General features: G+C 39.0%; 1 protein-coding gene and 1 long non-coding RNA gene across 2 annotated transcripts in view; one reads left to right on the top strand and one right to left on the bottom strand.

Moving 5' to 3' along the window:
* Positions 1-10,644: 10,644 nt before the first annotated feature.
* On the bottom strand, positions 10,645-14,157 carry LOC118931914 (uncharacterized). The gene is made up of 2 exons (XR_005032539.2): positions 13,710-14,157; positions 10,645-11,314 (listed from the first exon to the last, which is right to left on the bottom strand). It is a non-coding gene; the product is annotated as an uncharacterized LOC118931914 (long non-coding RNA).
* Positions 14,158-14,268: 111 nt separating this feature from the next.
* Positions 14,269-23,566, top strand: part of RIOK1 (RIO kinase 1) — a 29,608-nt gene continuing 20,310 nt past the window's right edge. Inside the window, exons 1-5 of the mRNA XM_036924867.2 lie at positions 14,269-14,539; positions 17,252-17,456; positions 19,268-19,358; positions 20,196-20,265; positions 21,429-21,471. Of these exons, the coding sequence (XP_036780762.2) occupies positions 14,469-14,539; positions 17,252-17,456; positions 19,268-19,358; positions 20,196-20,265; positions 21,429-21,471 (480 nt within the window). The 5' untranslated portion in view covers positions 14,269-14,468. The remainder of the gene's footprint in view (positions 14,540-17,251; positions 17,457-19,267; positions 19,359-20,195; positions 20,266-21,428; positions 21,472-23,566) is intronic.

The following is a 23,566-nucleotide window of genomic DNA, read 5'->3' as shown; positions in this document are numbered from 1 at the left end:
TCCTCACTCATTCAAAAGCGCTGACGCCATCCATCCTTCTGGGACTCCTGGACTCGCTGGGGCTGGACTCTGGCACCCAAATTCACATGTAGATGTCCTAATCCCCAGAACCTTGGAATGTGACTGTATTAGACATAGGGCTTTCAAAAAGGTAATTAAGGTAAAATGTTGTTGTAAGGGTGGTGTCCTTACAGGAAGAAGAGGCACCAGGGAGGCACAGAGAAAAGGCTGGGTGAGGACACAAAAAGAGACATCTGAGAGGCTTGAGAGAAAGCAGTTGCCCTGGCACCTTGATCTCAGACTTCCAGCTTCCCGAACTGTGAGACATCTATTTGTTGGTGAAGCCACCTGGTCTTTAATATTTTGCTATGACAGCTCTATCAAAACAATACATATACTTTGCTTCTTTCTCTGTCCAGTTGTACGTCTTTTTCTTATTGGGAGTTATTTATTTTGGATACGTACCCTTTGTCAATTGTACACATTGCACGTATGCTCTTAGTCTGTGGTTTGTTTTTTCTCTTTATTATAATTTGGTCATATAGATATGTTCTTTTATTTTAATATAGTCAAATGTGTCAATTATGGCATTTATGTTACTCTGAGCCTCACTTTTCTCATTTGTAAAATGGAGATAAAAACAGCCCTTATATAAAAGGAAACAAAACCCTACTTCACAGGATTGTTTGTAGATTAAATGTGATAATGCATACAAAGTGCTTAGTATAGTTATTACTGCTCATTACTGTTATTATCACAGGACACAAAAATCTAAGTTTTTGTTTGCATATTGACGGTGAAGAGATACTCACCACCTAATAAATCATCTAGCATGCTATAAATTTCTTCAGAAAGTGTGAGTTTAGACTCATTTTCCCTTTTTATATTCATTTCATCCTGTATTAATAACAAAGATATTAATATTAATACTTCAAACATCATAAGCCTCTTCTAAAGGTATATGTGCAATGCTCTATTATTTTTGTTAGTATTTTTGTTGCAAGGGTATGTGCTTTCTAGTATCTTTCCCCACTGCATATTTGAGCTCCCTTTCAGCAAAACCATGCTAACAGAGCCACAATATTAAATGGCAAACATATCTTGCCATTTTAATATTTTGTTTTTTTGGTAAGTCTAATCATATTACTATAAACACAAGGGTATATGATAGATAACATGTATACATATCTCTTACTAATAATTCTTTGATGTTTGTTAAACCTCACCTAAATATTAGGGGAGTTGTTATTTGAGCCTTTTAACATTGAAGATTTATAAAACAGGGTTACATTATGAGTGAATTCTGATTCTAATGAATAGAAACATAAAACAATTTATGGGAGGAGGGGCGGAAGATGGCGGCGTGACTAGAGCAGCGGAAATCTCCTCCCAAAACAACACATATCTATGAAAATATAACAAAGACAACCCTTCCTAGAATAAAGACCAGAGGACACAGGACAATATGCAGACCACATCCGCACCTGAGAGAACCCAGCGCCTCGCGAAGGGGGTAAGATACAAGCCCCGGCCCCGCGGGAGCCGAGCGCCCCTCCCCCCAGCTCCCGGCGGGAGGAGAGCAGGCAGAGCGGGAGGGAGACGGAGCCCAGGACTGCCGAACAACCAGCCCCAGCCATCCGGGCCAGAGTGCAGGGCGCTCGATACTAGGAAAACAGGGCAGCAAGAACAGTGAGCAGGCACTGGAGGCTGGGCGACAGAGGACATAAGAAAAGCGCGCGACCATTTTTTTTTTGCTGTTTTGTTTTGGCGAGCGCTTTTTGGAAGTCTTAAAGGGATAGGGACCCCAATACTAGGGAAACAGGGCAGAAAGACCGGTGAGCAGAGGCCTGAGGCTGGCACCGGAGAATAAAGAAAAACGAACGACCACCTCTTCTTTTTTTTTTTTTTTTAATTTAAAAATTTTTTTTCTCTTTTTTTTTTTTTTTTTTTGGTGGGCGTTGTTTTGTTTTGGCGGGTGCTTTTTGGAAGTCTTAAAGGGGCAGGGCGGGTCACTTAATCCAGAGGTAGGGAATCCGGGATCTCTAGGTACCATAACCCTTGGGCTGCAGGGAGCAGGGAGGCCCCTTACGGAGATAAATAGCCTCCCAGCAGCTCCTGCTCCAACGCGACTCCACCATTTTGGAGCAGCTGCCCGAGCCAGGCCACGCCCACAGCAACAGTGGAGATTAACTCCATAGCAGCCGGGCAGGAAGCAGAAACCCTGTCTGCGCGCAGCTGCGCAGCACAAGCCACTAGAGGCCGCTGTTCTCCCAGGAGAGGAGGGCCACAAACCAACAAGAAAGGAAGTCCTTCCAGCCGTCACTCGTCCCAGTTCTGCAGACTATTCCTATCACCATGAAAAGGCAAAGCTACAGGCAGACAAAGATCACAGAGACAACACCAGAGAAGGAGACAGACCTAACCAGTCTCCCTGAAAAAGAATTCAAAATAAGAATCATAAACATGCTGACAGAGATGCAGAGAAATACGCAAGAAAAATGGGATGAAGTCCGGAGGGAGATCACAGATGCCAGAAAGGAGATCGCAGAAATGAAACAAACTCTGGAAGGGTTTATAAGCAGAATGGATAGAATGCAAGAGGCCATTGATGGAATTGAAATCAGAGAACAGGAACGCATAGAAGCTGACATAGAGAGAGACAAAAGGATCTCCAGGAATGAAACAATATTAAGAGAACTGTGTGACCAATCCAAAAGGAACAATATCCGTATTATAGGGGTCCCAGAAGAAGAAGAGAGAGGAAAAGAGATGGAAAGTATCTTAGAAGAAATAATTGCTGAAAACTTCCCCACACTGGGGGAGGAAGTAATCGAACAGACCACGGAAATACACAGAACCCCCAACAGAAAGGATCCAAGAAGGGCAACACCAAGACACATAATAATTAAAATGGCAAAGATCAAGGACAAGGAAAGAGTGTTAAAGGCAGCTAGAGAGAAAAAGGTCACCTATAAAGGGAAACCCATCAGGCTAACGTCAGATTTGTCAACAGAAACCCTACAGGCCAGAAGAGAATGGCATGATATATTTAATACAATGAAACAGAAGGGCCTTGAACCAAGGATACTGTATCCAGCACGACTATCATTCAAATATGACGGTGGGATTAAACAATTCTCAGACAAACAAAAGCTGAGGGAATTTGCTTTCCACAAACCACCTCTACAGAACATCTTACAGGGACTGCTCTAGATGGGAGCACTCCTAGAAAGAGCACAGCACAAAACACCCAACATATGAAGAATCGAGGAGGAGGAACAAGAAGGGAGAGAAGAAAAGAATCTCCAGACAGTTTATATAACAGCTCAATAAGTGAGCTAAGTTAGGCAGTAAGATACTAAAGAGGCTAACCTTGAACCTTTGGTAACCACGAATTTAAAGCCTGCAATGGCAATAAGTACATATCTTTCAATAGTCACCCTAAATGTTAATGGGTTGAATGCACCAATCAAAAGACACAGAGTAACAGAATGGATAAAAAAGCAAGACCCATCTATATGCTGCTTACAAGAAACTCACCTCAAACCCAAAGACATGTACAGACTAAAAGTCAAGGGATGGAAAAACATATTTCAAGCAAACAACAGTGAGAAGAAAGCAGGGGTTGCAGTACTAATATCAGACAAAATAGACTTCAAAACAAAGAAAGTAACAAGAGATAAAGAAGGACACTACATAATGATAAAGGGCTCAGTCAAACAAGAGGATATAACCATTCTAAATATATATGCACCCAACACAGGAGCACCAGCATATGTGAAACAAATACTAACAGAACTAAAGGGGGATATAGACTGCAATGCATTCATTCTAGGAGACTTCAACACACCACTCACCCCAAAGGATAGATCCACCGGACAGAAAATAAGTAAGGACACGGAAGCACTGAACAACACAGTAGAGCAGATGGACCTAATAGACATCTATAGAACTCTACATCCAAAAGCAGCGGGATATACATTCTTCTCAAGTGCACATGGAACACTCTCCAGAATAGACCACATACTAGGCCACAAAAAGAGCCTCAGAAAATTTCAAAAGATTGAAATCCTACCAACCAACTTTTCAGACCACAAAGGCATAAAACTAGAAATAAACTGTACAAAGAAAGCAAAGAGGCTCACAAACACATGGAGGCTTAACAACACGCTCCTAAATAATCAATGGATCAATGACCAAATCAAAATGGAGATCCAGCAATATATGGAAACAAATGACAACAACAACACTAAGCCCCAACTTCTGTGGGACACAGCAAAAGCAGTCTTAAGAGGAAAGTATATAGCAATCCAAGCATATTTAAAAAAGGAAGAGCAATCCCAAATGAATGGTCTAATGTCACAATTATCGAAATTGGAAAAAGAAGAACAGATGAGGCCTAAGGTCAGCAGAAGGAGGGACATAATAAAGATCAGAGAAGAAATAAATAAAATTGAGAAGAATAAAACAATAGCAAAAATCAATGAAACCAAGAGCTGGTTCTTCGAGAAAATAAACAAAATAGATAAGCCTCTAGCCAGACTTATTAAGAAGAAAAGAGAGTCAACACAAATCAACAGTATCAGAAATGAGAAAGGAAAAATCACGACGGACCCCACGGAAATGCAAAGAATTATTGGAGAATACTATGAAAACCTATATGCTAACAAGCTGGGAAACCTAGGAGAAATGGACAACTTCCTAGAAAAATACAACCTTCCAAGATTGACCCACGAAGAAACAGAAAATCTAAACAGACCAATTACCAGCAACGAAATTGAAGCGGTAATCAAAAAAATACCAAAGAACAAAACCCCCGGGCCAGATGGATTTACCTCGGAATTTTATCAGACATACAGGGAAAACATAATACCCATTCTCCTTAAAGTTTTCCAAAAAATAGAGGAGGAGGGGAAACTCCCAAACTCATTCTATGAAGCTAACATCACCCTAATACCAAAACCAGGCAAAGACCCCACCAAAAAAGAAAACTACAGACCAATATCCCTGATGAACGTAGATGCAAAAATACTCAACAAAATATTAGCAAACTGAATTCAAAAATACATCAAAAGGATCATACATCATGACCAAGTGGGATTCATCCCAGGGATGCAAGGATAGTACAACATTCGAAAGTCCATCAACATCATCCACCACATCAACAAAAAGAAAGACAAAAACCACATGATCATCTCCATAGATGCTGAAAAAGCATTTGACAAAGTTCAACATCCATTCATGTTAAAAACTCTCAGCAAAATGGGAATAGAGGGCAAGTACCTCAACATAATAAAGGCCATCTATGATAAACCCACAGCCAACATTATATTGAACAGCGAGAAGCTGAAAGCATTTCCGCTGAGATCGGGAACTAGACAGGGATGCCCACTCTCTCCACTGTTATTTAACATAGTACTGGAGGTCCTAGCCATGGCAATCAGACAAAATAAAGAAATACAAGGAATCCAGATTGGTAAAGAAGAAGTCAAACTGTCACTATTTGCAGATGACATGATACTGTACATAAAAAACCCTAAAGACTCCACCCCAAAACTACTAGAACTGATATCGGAATACAGCAAAGTTGCAGGATACAAAATCAACACACAGAAATCTGTGGCTTTCCTATATACCAACAATGAACCAACAGAAAGAGAAATCAGGAAAACAACTCCATTCACAATTGCATCAAAAAAAATAAAATACCTAGGAATAAACCTAACCAAAGAAGTGAAACACTTATACTCTGAAAACTACAAGTCACTCTTAAGAGAAATTAAAGGGGACACTAACAGATGGAAACTCATCCCATGCTCGCGGCTAGGAAGAATTAATATCGTTAAAATGGCCATCCTGCCCAAAGCAATATACAGATTTGATGCAATCCCTATGAAACTACCAGCAACATTCTTCAATGAACTGGAACAAATAATTCAAAAATTCATATGGAAACACCAAAGACCCCGAATAGCCAAAGCAATCCTGAGAAAGAAGAATAAAGTAGGGGGGATCTCACTCCCCAACTTCAAGCTCTACTATAAAGCCATAGTAATCAAGACAATTTGGTACTGGCACAAGAGCAGAGCCACAGACCAATGGAACAGACTAGAGAATCCAGACATTAACCCAGACATATATGGTCAATTAATATTTGATAAAGGAGCCATGGACATACAATGGCAAAATGACAGTCTCTTCAACAGGTGGTGCTGGCAAAACTGGACAGCTACATGTAGGAGAATGAAACTGGACCATTGTCTAACCCCATATACAAAAGTAAACTCAAAATGGATCAAAGACCTGAATGTAAGCCATGAAACCATTAAACTCTTGGAAGAAAACATAGGCAAAAACCTCTTAGACATAAACATGAGTGACCTCTTCTTGAACATATCTCCCCGGGCAAGGAAAACAACAGCAAAAATGTGTAAGTGGGACTATATTAAGCTGAAAAGCTTCTGTACAGCAAAAGACACCATCAATAGAACAAGAAGGATCCCTACAGTATGGGAGAATATCTTTGAAAATGACACATCCGATAAAGGCTTGACGTCCAGAATATATAAAGAGCTCACACGCCTCAACAAACAAAAAACAAATAACCCAATTAAAAAATGGGCAGAGGAACTGAACAGACAGTTCTCCAAAGAAGAAATACAGATGGCCAACAGACACATGAAAAGATGCTCCACATCGCTAATTATCAGAGAAATGCAAATTAAAACTACAATGAGGTATCACCTCACACCAGTAAGGATGGCTGCCATCCAAAAGACAAACAACAACAAATGTTGGCGAGGCTGTGGAGAAAGGGGAACCCTCCTACACTGCTGGTGGGAATGTAAGTTAGTTCAACCATTGTGGAAAGCAGTATGGAGGTACATCAAAATGCTCAAAACAGACTTACCATTTGACCCAGGAATTCCACTCCTAGGAATTTACCCTAAGAACGCAGCAATCAAGTTTGAGAAAGACAGATGCACCCCTATGTTTATCGCAGCACTATTTACAATAGCCAAGAATTGGAAGCAACCTAAATGTCCATCAATAGATGAATGGATAAAGAAGATGTGGTACATATACACAATGGAATACTACTCAGCCATAAGAAAAGGGCAAATCCAATCATTTGCAGCAACATGGATGGAGCTGGAGGGTATTATGCTCAGTGAAACAAGCCAAGCGGAGAAAGAGAAATACCAAATGATTTCACTCATCTGTGGAATATAAGAACAAAGGAAAAACTGAAGGAACAAAACAGCACCAGAATCACAGAACTCAACAATGGACTAACAGGTACCAAAGGGAAAGGGACTGGGGAGGATGGGTGGGTAGGGAGGGATAAGGGGGGGAGAAGTAGGGGGGTATTAAGATTAACAGGCATGGGGGGGTAGGAGAAAAGGGAGGGCTGTACAACACAGAGAAGGCAAGTAGTGATTCTACAACATTTTGCTATGCTGATGGACAGTGACTGTAAAGGGGTTTATAGGGGAGACCTGGTATAGGGGAGAGCCTAGTAAACATAATATTCGTCATGTAAGTATAGATTAGTGATACCAAAAACAAAGCAAAAAAAAAAAAAAAAGGGCAGTTCCTGTGTGGTAACCTCCAACGAGTTCTACACAAGGGTATAAAGGGCATATAAAAGTGTAGGCAAAGGGTCTGTTTGTGTTTATACAGAGGATCAAAGCCTAATTGGGCTACTCCGAAAATGAACTAAGATACGATATGAAAAAGAACTTCCAACATCTGCACTCTCTGGAAGACTCATGCCAGAAGATGATCATCAAAAAACCCCAACAAATATCCACGCACTGCTACAGCTGTAGATGCACTCATCTCACCAGTTCCTGGACTTGCCATGGGAATGAGAAAGGAGATATCTAAGCTGGCCTGTGCATACAGTAAAACAACAAATTTGACTGGATCTATACTGTTGGAACTCAACCAAGAATTAGGAGAAGTGCAAATTGTAGCGCTCCAAAGTCTTACAACTACAGACTATTTACTGTTAAAAGAACATATGGCATGTGAACAGTCCCCAGGAATGGGTTGTTTTAATTTGTCTGATTTCTCTCAGACTGTTCAAGTTCAGTTGGACAATATCCACCATATCATAGATAAGTTTTCACAAATGCCTAAGGTGCCTAACTGGTTTTCTTGGTTTCACTGGAGATGGCTGGTAATTACAGATATGCTTTGGTTATGTAACTATACTCCTATTATGTTAATGTGTGTGCGCAATTTAAGTAGTAGCTTAAAACCTATATATGCTGAAGTTACTCTACAAGAAGATATGTCAAAGAAATAATCAATCTTCCCATGTTTTCTTCCGCCTGCTACTTCTATAGCTTTTCTTCTTCCTTCCTAATTACAACCCTTAAATAGAATTCGTGCCTCATATCAAATTTACCGAGTATCATAATTCTTCCAAGTGGTAAAGATACCTCAAGACAAATGCTGGGCATAGAAGCCACAGGGCATAAATATGCAAAGAAGTAAAAAGCTAACCTTTTCAAACAATAAGGCTTCCCTCTCACCAACTTCACATTTCCCTGTATGGCCCCGGAAGATGACTGGTTAGCCAGAGACGGGTAAGATTCCTCAAGGGAGGAACAACCTAAGACAGGTACAGTCGCAGGGGGGCCATCAGGTGAGAAATTGGGGATCAACAGAGGTGAGGCTTAGAACCTCACCCCCCCTGTTCTGAGAGAAATCTTCTGCATACGTGGATATTTTATTGCCCTGGTCTAGCTTGGATTAACACACAGTCTACAGGCACACACCTGATCATCTACATTTGCTCTCTTACAACACTAAACTATGTTTTCTACCTTTATCTTGTATCTACCTACCACTTCAGCATTTTATTAAAAATAATAATAATAAAGAGAGAAATGTGGTATCCACATATAAATCAAGTATTAAAACCAAATGAGTATTCATATTTGAACTGACTGTTTATAGTTCATAATGCATGAGCAAAACCGAAAGTTTCTGTGATGACTGCCTTTGTACTGTTCACTAAAGTACAATAAAAATTGAGTTATATTCTATTACAACTTATTCATTATGTAAGAATTTGTTCTACATGTAAGAACTTGTTTGTTATGCCTCAGAAGATTGGAGACTGACGAAAATTAGGCTTGGGGTGGATTAATGATTGTGCATTGAGCATTGACTCCCCTATACAGAATTTTATTGTCATTAACAACCATTTGATCAATAAATATGAGAGATGCCCTCACAAGAAAAAAAAAAAAAAAAAAAGGACAGTCTTCCAATGGTAAAATAAATAAGTAACCAGGATGTAATGTATAGCATAAGGAATATAGTCAAGATATTGTAACAGCCTGGTAGGGTGATAGCTGGAACCTAGAATTATGTATATAAATGTTCTACCACTGTGTTGTACACTTGAAACTAATGTAATGTAATACTGTGCGTCAACTACCCTTCAATAAAAAATAATTATATAAAAAAATAAAAAACAATTTATGGAGGGCTTATTCTCAAAGTTATCTTAATGTTATCTAAGATGAAAGGTTTATTAAGTGAATGAGTAGTATAAATAAGATAGTAAGGGAACTTTAAATGTTTGCATTCATTTAATCATGAATAGTAGAGAAAGTATGTGGATTTAAACGATACTCTGAAATAATTCTTATCTCTTACCAAAGTCAGCTGGTTACAAACCTCTATTCAGGAATGTTTTTTATAGCATTGTTCCACTTACTGAACATTCCTGAAGTACAATAAAAATTGAGTTATATTCTATTACAATTCATTTTTTAGACTTGTTACTAATTCAGACCATTCCTCCGAATTAGATTTTAAAAGTCAAGAATAATATACTTTAAAAAAAAAGCAATATTCACATGTATTGATATATTTACACAAACTTCTTGGGGCTCCACTACTGATCAAATTTCAGAGATCACTTCTAACTCTAGTCTTCTATGATATTACTGTTTTTAACAAAAATATAACTTGTTACTTGGATCTATGAACTTTTTATAAAGAATAAAATGCTCAGCCAAATCCAAGAGGAAGGATATCCTTACATTAATTTAAGACATTGTTTATAATTCAGTACATAGTATCTCAGACATTAACACTGCGATACTAGGACCAACTTTTTTTGCAAAATGAAGTTTTATCATAAAATAGAATCTTGATCATTTTCAAAAAGAGAGAAAGTAAAAAACACTCAAAAGCCAGTAGTTTATGAGAAGCAATGTGTGAGAATCAGTGTGACCATTTTTCCATGTCAACAAATATATATATCTGTATTATAATATTTAAGGTTCATACATCCACTGTACAACTGTACAGTAATTTAATTAGGCCCCACTGACAAAAATCTAGGTTTCTAGTGTTTAGGTATTATGGATAATTTGCATACTTCCTAGAGGTAGAATTAAACATAACGTGTGTAGTTAAATTCTTGATTTCCCTTCACTACACAGCCCTCTAGAAAGGTTATGCCAATTTATGGGCTGAACTATGTGAAGTTGTCAATATTTGTCCACATTTTAACAACAAAAAGACAATTTCACATGGTACAATCTAAGGCATTCCTACTATTTCCCTACACTCTTGCTAGTAATTGTCAAACATTGAGAACAATGTTCATCAAGATTGGGACAATACAATCTCTTTTATTTTGTGGGGAGGAGTACTAGGCATTTTCAAGATGGCAAGGAAGTCATTTACACACAGGGCCTTGTCAGTGTCATTACGAATGGCATTTGAGTCATTTCCATGCTGACATAATGGAAGATACCCTAGACCAGTTGTCAGTCCACTTGGGCTCTTCTCCTGCCTCTAGTGACTGAGTTGCTGTGGCCATGTCCCCTGGTTACACTCTTGGGACTTCTCAAGGAGGCTAGAAAGGATCAGTTTTAACCCTTTATTTGTAAAATTCCACCTCTTTTGGTAGATTAATGGAACTGGGAAAAACAGACTGTATTTCCCTCCTCTGTGCTTCTACCAGAGATTTTCATTGTTCCTCATAGTTTTAAAGAAATTTTCACATGGAAGACAATGTGGAGGCTGAATACAGCAGTACCTCGCAGAACTTACAAGCAAAGCACACCTGAGGCAAATGCGAAGTGGTATTGCTGGCTTCCATATAGAAGGAAGAATCAGAGTGAGTTGTATCTTGAGAAAGACGGCTGAAATTCATGGCATCCACTCTGACATGCTTTGTAATTTTTCATGAGAAGCATCCATTTCAAAATGTGCAGAATCTGAAGGTGATGACCACACATTTTGATAGTCCTTGTTCCTGTTGAATTATGACAGGCCTCTTCAAAAAAAAAAACACCATAATTTGAATGTCTATTGGTATATGCAAATAAAAAGCTTCTCCCCCAACCCCTCATCACACTAAGAAAGAAGCAAAGTATACTGTCCTAAATTTAAAATGTCATTTGTCAGATTATTAGAATAATAAAAAACTTTGAGTTTACATGGTAACCTTGTATGGGAGTAAATACTGATTTGGACAAAACCAAGTTAACATGTGTGTAGCTACTGCCCAATAATTCCCTAAAAGGTTTGGTATCCAGAAAGTAAAGGGATCTCTCAGATAAATATCTAATCAAGAGATATTTACAAAATATTACCAGGGACATAGTTACACAAAACACTGTATTTCTATTTATGTGATACTTTCTGTTCAGATACCTCATTATCAAGTCAAATTCAACATCATAAATCAGTTTTCCCTCGCTTTCCTCTGCCACACTTTTTCTCTCTGTGAACAATACTGGTCTGTTTTCTGTAGGGTATTGAAAAACCTTAAATGATCTCCCATAGAATCATAATCTATCAATATAAGCTCTTCCTGAATTCCATCCTTCTGATGTGCCAACTAAGACCCGGATGTCAGCCTCCTCCCTCTTGGAAGGAAAAAAAGTTTCTAGTCTATTATGTCACCTTTAGCCAATCATACCTCTCCACGCCCCCTAGGATAGCTTGCCCATTCCTCCCCCTCCTAACCCCTTATAAGCCCCCACCTCCCTGACCAGGTGTGACTTCCCTGACCTGTAATACCCAGACCACGGAACAGCACCCAGGAGTTGCACTCAAATAAACTACCTGGCCCTTTGTTGCCTCTCTTCACCTGCTTATTTCGGCTAAAATTTATCTTACACTCCCCTGCTCTAGTTAGAGCAGGCTTTCACTACAAATAGATTGTGCTCATTACTTCAGTAGTCTGCTCTGGCAAATGCTTCTCTCTCCTAGAACCTTCCTATCTACCCATTCACCTATTTAAAAAATTCCTACAGTGTCTTTCATCTAAATATTGTACTGTTTTAGCCTCTACCACTGTTTCAACAGTGTTAGCACTTGTATTGACAGATTATGACTCTATGGGAGATCATTTAAGGTTTTTCAATACCCTACAGAAAACAGACCAGTATTGTTCACAGAGTAAATACTGAGTAAATCCTGCATTCCAATGATTTATTTCTATTAAAATTTTTCAATCTACAGTCACTACTCATTTGCCAGTTTTTAAAAAAATCAAAATAGTAAATAATTTAGTAAAAGAAAAAGAAGGGACACAAACTCAACAGTCCAAGCAGGTTTATTGCTAAACCTGAGAGAGACCCCTCTGTTCTGGTGAGAACAAAGAAAGTGTCTCTTACAAGCTAAGAGACTTTTTATGGGCAGGTTTTTTGAGGGGATGGGTCAGGGAAAAGGTGGGTTTGTGGCTTGTGGACATGTCCTCCGGAAAATGCTTGTAGCCTAAGTAAAATGAAACCTAGGTCTCTCTGAGATGGCGGGTGGGCTTATTCAAAAAGGCGGTACTCCTGCCCAGGCTCTATTTAGTAAGGTCTTATTTTTTGGAGCCTATGTCATCATTTGGTGAAGTTAAAAAAAACAAAAGCAAGTCAGCAAAACAAGGCTAGTCAGGATTGGTAAAAGGCCCAACTTCATCCTTACACTTTCTGTAGGTCTGGGGAGAGGAAATCCTGGGGCAAAATACCTCAAAACCCGAAATCAGTCAAAGGGAGAAATAGTTTAAAATCAATTTATTGCTTACAAACTGCAGTCCAGGGCCTTCTCTCTTTCATTCTCCAGCAGAAGCAAAAATCGGATCTCCCCCTCACCTCTCAGGTACAGGTAAGCCCCTCCTTGCCCAGGTAATTACCCACTGATACTGAGATGAACTTCCCGCCACCCCTGAGGAATGATGCAAATGCACTAAAGCCGCACTTCTTTCCACCTCTGAACGCCTATTAATACGCAGATATACTAAAGCCAGGCGAGAGATAGTCTGGAAATATTACAATTTTATCCACGCTTTTCATGTACTCCAAACATAAATGCTTCCTGGGTTGTTGTGAAGGGGATCTGAAAAACCTTTTTTTGTTTTCCAAATGCAAGAAAAAGCAAGGGCCTCATTTCTTAAATTTTTTTGTCTGCAAACTTAAGACTTTCGTTCTGTCCTCACCAGATTTGTGCTAGACTTTTAAAATGTTTATTCAAGTATTTGAGTAGATATTCTGGAGGCACTCTAAAGCTGTTTTCAGATGGGTACACTTGAAACCAATATAACATTGTATAGCAACTATATTTCAATTTTAAAAAACAAGGTGTCACTGGGATTACTGGCAAAAATTCTAAGGGTTTCTTTAAAAAGTTTTTTCAGTCGAATGACAAACTTAACTTTTTAAAAGAGCTTATTTCACCTCAAAACAATGCATCAAAGTCGCAAAAGTGTGCTCCCTTCCAGGGTCCATCGTTTCTTGGATCCATCATAGGGAATTCGTGCTTCCTCCCTCCGCTCCCGGAATCGTGGGAGGGAGAACACTCTCCAGCCTTCCCCACCGAAGGCTTCCACAAACCCGGTCGGGAGGCGGCCGCGCTGGAACGTCCCTGTGTGACGCAGCCTGGCCCGCCGGCAAGTCTCGGTGGGGAGCGGCGCCCACCTGGCTGCCAATTCCTCAGACCAACCCACGACCCGCAGGCACGGGGTGGAGGCTTCGAAGTCTCTGTCCCCACAGTTGGTGAGTTACGTGCAGGCGAACCGGGTGCAGAAACGAAAAGCTCCGGGAGAAACGGCCGGCACCGAACGGGGGGGAAGTTGGAGAGCGTCCTTCTCCCTCACACCGCAGGCAACTCAGCTAGCGGACCTGACGCTCCCGAGTGACCCGCCCGCGCACCGTGGGGAGCGTGCTCCAAGGACCTAGCCCGGCGCGGGGGCGGAACTTCCGGAGCTACCGGGGCTTCCGGCTGGGCGGGGCTTCCGGTCAGGGCAGGCGTGGGGGCCGGCTGGGGGTCCCGCTTACTCGTAGCACGTGGTGCGTGCTTTTGGCGTAGACGCCTGTAAGCGATTTGCAAGGGGGTCGCCTGCGGAGAGGTAGAACCCGTCTCTGTGCAGTCCCAGTCCCAGTCCCCGCACAGGGCTAGCGGCCTCCCGCGGCGCCGAGGCTCTGCGGGCTTCCGTCATGGACTACCGGCGGCTGCTGATGAGTAGGGTGGTCCCCGGGCAGTTTGACGACGCGGATTCCTCCGACAGGTAGGCGGCCGCTGAGCATGCTGAATCGGATTCTGCCCTCTTCGCCGCCGCCGCTGCCACCGTCCTGGGGAGTTGGCATGTGTTTGTGGGTTAGAGGGAGACTGATAGATTGATTATTCGGGGTTTCTCTTCACGGCCTTTTGCTGCTTTCTTCATCCCAGCCTGGTCTTTTGTCCCAGGTTGCAGAGGTAATGAAAGTCACTTGTCAAGGGAGCTCCGGGTTTTCAGGTTGGCTAGCGTTGATGGGAAGCATTGTTAGGATAGCGATTGGGAAAACAGGTCTTTGCGCGTATTGTCTGCCAGCTTCTATCCCCGTCGCTGGAGATGTAGATGAATTAGACTCAGTTCCTACTGTCATTTAATTTTATCTTCTACTTGGGACAGAAGGCAGACAATTGCAAGTATGTAGAGAGATTTTTTGAAAAGACAAGAAGCAGATGATATATACTATGCAAACAATTAAAATCGGTTGCTAGACTGAGTAATGACTTAATGGTTAGGGAAATTAAGTCCAGGTCTGAATGACAAGAAGGAGCTAACTTTCATAAGCAGAGGGAACAGCAGCTCAGGAAGAGGCTACAAGAGCAAAGGTCCAATGGTGGGAATCCCTTTTGGCTGTGAAAGGAAGATTTAGAGCATAGAGCATACCTAGAGCACAGAGGAGGTTGAGAAGAATGGCAGATAATGATATAGAAGTGAGAAGGGGCCAGATCATGGAGAACCTCACAAGTGATAGTAAGGAGTTGAGATATTATTCTAGGTCGTATAGAAAGCTCTAAGAGGGATTCTAGCAGGGAATGACTTATTTAAAGGAATCATTCTGCAATGGAGAGGAAGGGTTTGGAGGACATGAGTAGAAGCAGATCAAAAGTAACAGTAATTCAGTTTAAAGAGGTTGGGAGCAAGAGATAGTCAAAGGGGTATGTCCTGGAGGTAGCAGTGACAGGGTTTCGTGGTTGATTGGATATGGGGTGTGAGGCAATAGAAATTAAGGATAACTCCTACAGGAAACATTACAGGGTTATTTTGGAATTCCAAGAAAACAGATTTTACTTTTACAGTAAGGATTCATTACATCAAGTTTAGTAATCAGTTGGGGATTTTTTTCAGCAAATACATATATATATCAATCACTTTCTATGTGACAAATGTATTGTTGTAGGGATACACTGGTAAATGCCACTTTGATTGACACAGAGCTTGCACTCTAGCAGGGAAAATAGTTTTTTGCATTAGAATTGGGTATGTAGTACCAAGCAGAAATGGGTGACAATGAATAGGGAAGGCTTCCCCGAAGACTGATAATAAGCTAATACTGGAAAGTTAAGTAAGATTTAGTCAGAGAAATGGGAAGGGGATTCCAGAGGAACACAGCCAAGTGTGGCCAGTGAATAGTTAACGGTAATGAGCGTGCATTGGTTTACTGTCCATCCTGGATATGTGAAGGTAAACCAGTGGATTTGGTCCACCCCCCCTCCCAAGACTTTTGGCAATCTCTGGAGACATTTTTGTCCCAACTGGGGGCAGTGGTACATAGTGGCACCTGATAGAGATCAGGGACGCTGTTAAATGCCCTCCGAGGCACAAGACCACTTTCCACAGCAAAGAATTGTGCAACCGAGTTTGAGAGTCCCTGGTACAAATGAAGGCATAACTTTAACATGCCACTCTACAGTACTGACAATTGAAGGATCAATTTATGGCTTATGTTTATGAAATCTGTAAATAGCTGGTGGCTAGTGATTATTCTCCTCCTACCCATATACATGGAGATTTGGAGCTCTTTAAGCAATGGCTAATTCATAAGTCAAGATTAATAACCTGAATTTACTCAAATGTATGTCTGACTGCTTTTAAGCTGGCAGTGCATATTATCAGTTGTTTTATATAATATGGTTTCTGCCTTTGTGTTCTCTACCTGAGAAGTCAGAACTGGTAGTAACCTCAATTGAATGTGGCCTACAGACATGTTTTGTTTGGGTCACGGTGTTTTTAAATTGGATTTTCCAGTTAAGTGGAAGATTTTACACAAAAATCGAGACTTCTGGCTTTTCTTGAAAAACTAAGAGGATACAGTAACACTGGGTCTGAATTTTCATATGACAAAAAAATATGCTGTCAGTTGTGTCCTCTTCCCTCTAGGTCAGTTTTCTGGGTTTGACAATCCCCACTTCTCACACTTAATTATAACTAGCCTACTTCTCTTAATTTTTGGTACTTATATTCCCCATTCCTTCCCTTTATGTGCAAGGGTGATTTGAAGTTCTTTGTGTAACACAAATCTAGATTCAGCTCCTTTTGTTGCAAAGTGGTATTGAGTTCATGGTAAGCTTTAAACTTATTCCTGTTCTGTCAGGAAGCTTTTATTCCCACTTCTCAAAGCAGCTCAGTGAGTTCCGAGAGTCAGGTCTGATATGCTGATCAGAGTCAGTTCACTCAGCAAGGAAGATAATATAAATTCTAACTTCATAAAGGCAGAAGTAAATTTAACACCGGGTATAGTGCTGCTTTAGTAGGACCCAGAGAATAAACAAACAGCGGGTACAGAGCTCTGAAGAACAGGAGAACTTGGCATTAAGATTGAACATGTTAGAAGTGTATCATAAGGGAACCTTTTAGATTTATTGGTATAGATTTAGTCTTACATAATAAATAAATACCAATGCAAGTCCCATTAGAGTATGTGTAAACATTCTAAAACATTATTTCTAGTGAAAACATTGACTTAAAGATTGTCAAAGAGGAAGATGACATTGTATTTGAAGATCTTCAAAATAATGTGAAAGAGAAGGTGAATGAAGGTGAGATAGAAGAGGAGGCAGAGGAGGAGGACGACGATGACGAGGACTGGGACTGGGATGATGGAGTTGGGAAACTCACCAGGGGTCGTACCTGGGCTGGAGGCAGTAACCTGCAGGTAAGGTGTACGTGTGCTGTATATTTTCATGTTTACTTTGTCTTTTTTCTTGAAAGAACATTTTGTGGTGCTGGAATTGAGTAAATGGAAGATTTCTCACAGGTTCTATTGCCCTGTAGCCCCAGCCTTTATTTATTTTCATTCTTCATCCTTTCCATTTTCTGATAGTATTCTGAATGTGAATTCTTTCCATATTGAGTAAATTTAGAAAGCGTTCTGTAAATGATCAGAAGATTATGAGCTTTAAAATCTGCATGGGAAAGGACTTAAGTGGGCAGTTTACTACAAATGGTTAAGAAACATGGAGAAAAGTTCGACCTTCATAATAATTAAAGAAATGCAGGTTAAATATGTAGAGATGTCACTTTTTTTTACCTGATAAAGACAGAAAATATACAATTGATGGTCATGTAACTAGAAGGATAAACTGGTATGTGACAAAAGCTTTAAAACCTTATAAAATAAACTCTTTGACTCATCAAATCTAGGATTGTGCCAAGAATAGTGTTGCAAGAATGATTTGTCAGTGTTGTTTATAGTAGATGAATACTGGAAACAACCTAGGTTAAAATAACTGTGGGGCTGATTTCATACAGTGGGATAGTATGTAGCTGCAAAATAATGTTTTAGTGGAAGACTATATTAATACTATAGAGGTATGTTCATGATCTACCATAATCTACCATGTGTGAAGCACAAGTTACCAACTAAATCTAGTCTACTTCTCACACTGTAGTACTGTTTCAGGAGTTTGCACAGTCATAGGAATATAACATAGTATATTTTCCTGGAACATAAAGGCTCCTGAAAGATATGGAGAAGAACACACCAACAACAGTACTCCTTTGGTATTCAGACAAGCTTTATCGTGGACTAGAATGTGTGCATTTTTAAAATAACCAAATAAATTTCACACTTGTGGTCTTGTTTTGGTAACTGTTCCACTGATTAACTGGTGAGACTTTGAGCAATTTCAACAGTTTTTTTAATTTGAATAAAGTTAGAAAAAAGACAAAGTATATGTTAAATGTTAACTATTATCTTTGGGTGCGAGGATTATAGAGGATTAAAATTTTACCTATGTTTTCTACTATGAACCTATACTAAGTTAAAATTATTTTAAAAGTTATATTTAATAGAAAATCTAAACATTTCTATGCAGACAAGAAACAGCTTAGCTTCAGAGGTCCATTCTGAGCTAATAGGATTAAATCAGTAACTCTTAAAACCCCTTCTTATCTCTGCTCTATTCTCTTATTATGTGTTCTGGATGTCATTTCCCTTTGGTTTTCTTTTTTGCCATTATTTAGGTTCATGCACAGCACCAGGCTAAGTGCTAAGCCTCATACTTAATCTTTCCCTTTCTTGAGACTTTAGGTCCAAAATGAAATTAAAAATTTAACTAATTAATCTAAGAGAACCGGTTTCATGTTGGTCTTTGCTTTTATTATTTGTGCAGTTTGGGGATAAATGAACATTATCAAGATTTACATCTATAAACCAGTCAAATTAGAAAAATGCACTTACTTTTAATTTATTTATAATAATGAGGAATACATTGTAGAGAGATTTTAAGCAACAGTATATACTCCATCAATAACAGATTGATACTTCAATAACAAATTGATACTTCAGATGCTTTTGAAAAAAAATTAATGGGCAAATGTGATTGATACATAATGTTTCCTTAGTGCACTCTTTTAAGTATTGATACTTTAATAGTTAACTGTGAACTTAAGGAGAAATATATGATAAACTTGAGGTTTGTATTTATAACTAGTGCCTTACTTTCTGGAATTCATTTCTTCTAGGCAAATCGACAGACTTCTACCTGGAATTTAGCCAAAATGTCTACTCCAGCAGACAAGGTCTTAAGGAAATTTGAGAATAAAATTAATCTAGGTGAGTTTATAAAATACATTTCCTTGGTGGGCTATGAGGAAATTCTTCAAAATTTCATAGATCAAAAAATAAATATATTCAATGTTACTGACTGTATAATAATGCTGAAAGAAAATTAAAACATAGTAATTTAAAAACCTGTCTTCAAGGAAAGACTTCAGTTTGCATTTCTTTAGTTCTACTTTCTCGCCATTGTAGTAATATGAAATTACAGATACCCATTCAAGTTATTGTCTGTTTGTATTACATTTGTGGCACTAGTATTTCATAGTAGGACATTGACAATATTACAGTATTTAATTACATCTTGTTCTACTACACTTTTTATGTAGGCATTAATCATCTAATGAACTATCAAATGCAAGGAATGAGAATGTTAATTTGAATACCATCTCTTAAAAAAAAAATGCAAGGTTACTTTTCTCTGTAGACACTGATTAGTTATAAACCTAGCACAGTCTCTCGCACATCCTGTCCTTGACCTGTAGTTTGAGATGAATCTGGAGTTTTTAGAATTAATTAAACCTGGAATTCAGGCAATTTTATTATTTATATTAGTTGTACAAAATATTAATATGTGTCTGAAATTCAACCTGTGCAGGTACAGATTTTTGAGTGATTTCTGGATCTTGTCACCATGGTGAAAGTGACAACACTTGTTACAAGGAAACACCACTTAGTGCTTTAAACGTTAAATTTTTTTCATTACTAAAATATATTCTGGGTGTAATAAAATATTTGGAAAATAGAGAAGAGGGAAGAAACATTGTAAGTGGAACGACTGTTGCCTTTTTCCTTATATATTGTTTACATTGTGGATTTTTTTGTATTTTTTAGATAAGCTAAGTGTTACTGACTCTGTCATAAATAAAGTCAACGAAAAGTTTAGACAAAAGGAAGCAGATATGTAAGTAGTATTTTAGCTATAAAACATGGCTGATAGGGACTAATTCTAGACAAATGAAGCAACATATTGGTCATAATTCTTTTGAATTATGTATTCAAAAGGGTGTTCTTTTGTATATGTAAGCCAATTTTTTTTTAGCTTAAATGAAAAAGTATTCTTTGCTTTTTAAGTTGAAAATATTAAATGAGTCTTAAGAAATGTGTGGTAAAACTATAAGCTTATGAAATTAACAAAAAAGTACTCTTAGGTGGGTAAAAATAATTTCAGTTTAAACTAAAATGTTAGAGTATAAAATGCTCCCTTTTTAGAATTTATTGAGAATTGTTCCCTTCCATGAAATACTTTGTAAAATTCAAGGGAAAATTTAAAACTAGATACTGATATGATTGAGAACAGTTTCCATTTATACTTCTGTTCTTAAAACCAGTTGTTTAAGATCCAGCTCATTTCTCCTAAAAACAGTAACTCTAAGGTATTAACAATGTATTAAAATGAAACTAAGATCATACAACTAGCAGTGTGAGAACTGAACTTCAAAACTACTTTTCTTCTGACTAAAAACTAGTTTTCTTCTGGTTTATTGCTATGCCCAGGAGATACCAGCTTTTTGAGAAAAACCAGTCATTTGTTACTTCATCGAAGCATCTGTTTGAATTTTGGGGTTTGAATCTTTATTACTTCAGGTTCGTGTGCTAATTGGGTCACTTAGTGTGTGAGCTGAAGCTAATCTGAGTCTGCGTTTTTATGCAGAACTCAGTAACCATCTTGAAATGATGAAAACTTGCGCCTTTATAGTAAAGGTCTGTAAGGAGAAGGCCTTATAAATGACGTCAATTCTGTGCTAAAGAATCATTAAAGATTTAGGGACAGTGTTAAAGACTCAAGGTTTTCTTTTTCCCAGCATAGCTGACTTTACCCCAGCTGCTCTTTCTATTCAGTGCCTCTGGAATATGGATAGAATTTTTTTCCTTACTAAGATACACTTCTTGTGTCCTAGGGGACTGAATTGCTTCATAAGGGGAAGTGAAGGGAGTGTCACTGAGCTAGGAAACCATGGGGGCTCATGAATCTACCTACTTTGGATTTCATGATGTACATTTAGAAACCTTTTATTTTGGCTTCTTTGACTGAAATGTCACCTGTGCTTTTTTGGTTTTGGTTAGGTATCGCATCAGAGATAAGGCGGACAGAGCAACTGTAGAACAGGTACAATTTAAATATGCTGCAAGCTCTCGTTTTAGCATTTCTTTTCTCTTTGAATTGTAGTTTGCTGTCATCCTTCTTGCTTAATGCTAATGTTACCTAAAATTACTCCTGTATAAAATTACTTCCTACAGTTTTGAGTTTAGATCTCTCCATTTTGCTTTATTGATAATAGGACTGTTAGTAGATAGACTCGTATCCCCCTCCACCCTCCTTTGCCTGCGAAGCCACCATATAGTGCTTGTATCTGCTGTGGGAAGCAGAGTTGGCCATAAGACCAAGAGTCTTTTCTCTTGTCTTAAATAAGATCTGCAGAATTTTTGTGAGTTTCCCCAGAATAGGCCAGGTATTGGCCAAAAAGCAGCATCTGTGTGTGTATGTGTGTGTGTGAGCGAGAGAGACCCACAGACATATAATGACTTCAAATTTCAATTAGAAATCCCTTACTTAGTTTAGAAATTTTACTTGTTAATTCTTTCTACTCAAGAATGGGGAAAAGTCAGCCCTAATTTTCCCACATGTGCAGGGCTATGATTTGATGTCAACATTGGCCCAGAGTTTTGATATGAACAAAGTGATAAAAAGAGTCAGAGCATTGCTACTGCTGCTTAGCACCATTCTCCCCACCCACACACAAGCACACAAACACACAATCCTACAGATCCTTGGTTTCAGATATAAGTACCCCTCCTACTCCCCACTTCAGTCCACAAAGGAGTGACGCACCCCCTGGGCTTCAGAAGCATTTGTGCAGTTGAAGAATCCCACTGTTCAGTCAGGCAGAAGCATGTCAGGGATCTGTGTCTTCAGTGTAGTGTCCTCTAATTCATTTATTTTGTGTGTTTGCTTTTTGCGATTGAAAACAAAGTGTGGTCCAGCTCAGAGATAGGAGGCTACTTTAATTTTCAAAGACCCTAGAGTAACTCAGGCAGGAAGTTCTTTCTTTTTATCTTTCAAAATTAATTTCGAATGAGCATGTATGTCTTGAGCCTTAAGCTATCTTTTTAAATATATATATTTGTAAGACTATTCACTTACTGTATATCTCTTTCCCTATCTTATTTTAAGCCATTACATTGCTCATAATACTCCCCTGTCTTGGCTACCTGCCAGATTTGGAGAATTACAGGTCTCTACCTGGATTTCCTTTGCTCAACCACCTTGCCATAGACAAGGGATGCCAGGCACTGCCTATATACCCACTTGCCTTTCATTCTTCCCTAGTTGCAGTGGTTGTAGTTTGCCTTTAAGTCCTGCAGTCTTCCAAGGTTATTTTGTTTCTATTAGGCTTCTGGTATGACCTCAGTTGCCTCACTGAAGGAGAGAGCCTAAAGTGTAGTTTTGGCCATTTTGCAAGGTCCCACTCCAGAACTGGAGGGGCCACCTGAGCTGTGAGGAGTTACTGCAACATCCCTTGAAATTGCATGTAAATATTGGATGCTTCAGTTTCGGAAATGGACAGGAGTAGGCTTTAAATTCATTGCTTTCTGTTTGTTAAAGAGAACTGGGGTCTGCAAACTCTTCCTTTAAAGGGCTACAGAATAAATACTTTGAGCATGGGGCTCACAGTTCTTCCTTTCTTTTTTAACAACTGTTTTAAAAGGTAAAGACCACTCTTAGCTTGCAGGCATGGAAAAAGACTGTAGACTGGATTTGACTCATGATCTACAGGATGCTGACCCCAGGTTGAAAGTTGCATATCCAATGCAGTGGCCACTGAGCACTTAAAGTGTAGCTAGTCTGAACTAAGATGTAAATGCAGAGCAGATTTTGAAGACAACTACCAAACAGGATATAAAATATCTCACTAATAATTCATTTGGTTACATGTTGAAATGATAGTGTTTTAGATGTATGTATTGAATAAAATATATTAAAACTAATTCTACTTCTTACTTTGTACTTCTTTTAATGTGGTGACTAAAAAATGTACAATTATTTAGGTGGTTTGCATTATATTTCTGTTTGCTGATGTTGGTCTAGAGTCAGATGCTGCTTCTCTTGGACTTGGCAGCTTTGGTTTCCGTGACTGAGTGAACTTCCTGGCCTATCGTCTCTCTGGTTCCTTTGGCCTTCTCTTCACATTTTATTTACTAAA

Source organism: Manis pentadactyla, chromosome 16, assembly GCF_030020395.1.
Source record: "Manis pentadactyla isolate mManPen7 chromosome 16, mManPen7.hap1, whole genome shotgun sequence".
NCBI classification, from domain to species: domain Eukaryota; kingdom Metazoa; phylum Chordata; class Mammalia; order Pholidota; family Manidae; genus Manis; species Manis pentadactyla.
This window is presented reverse-complemented; position numbering and strand designations above follow the sequence as displayed.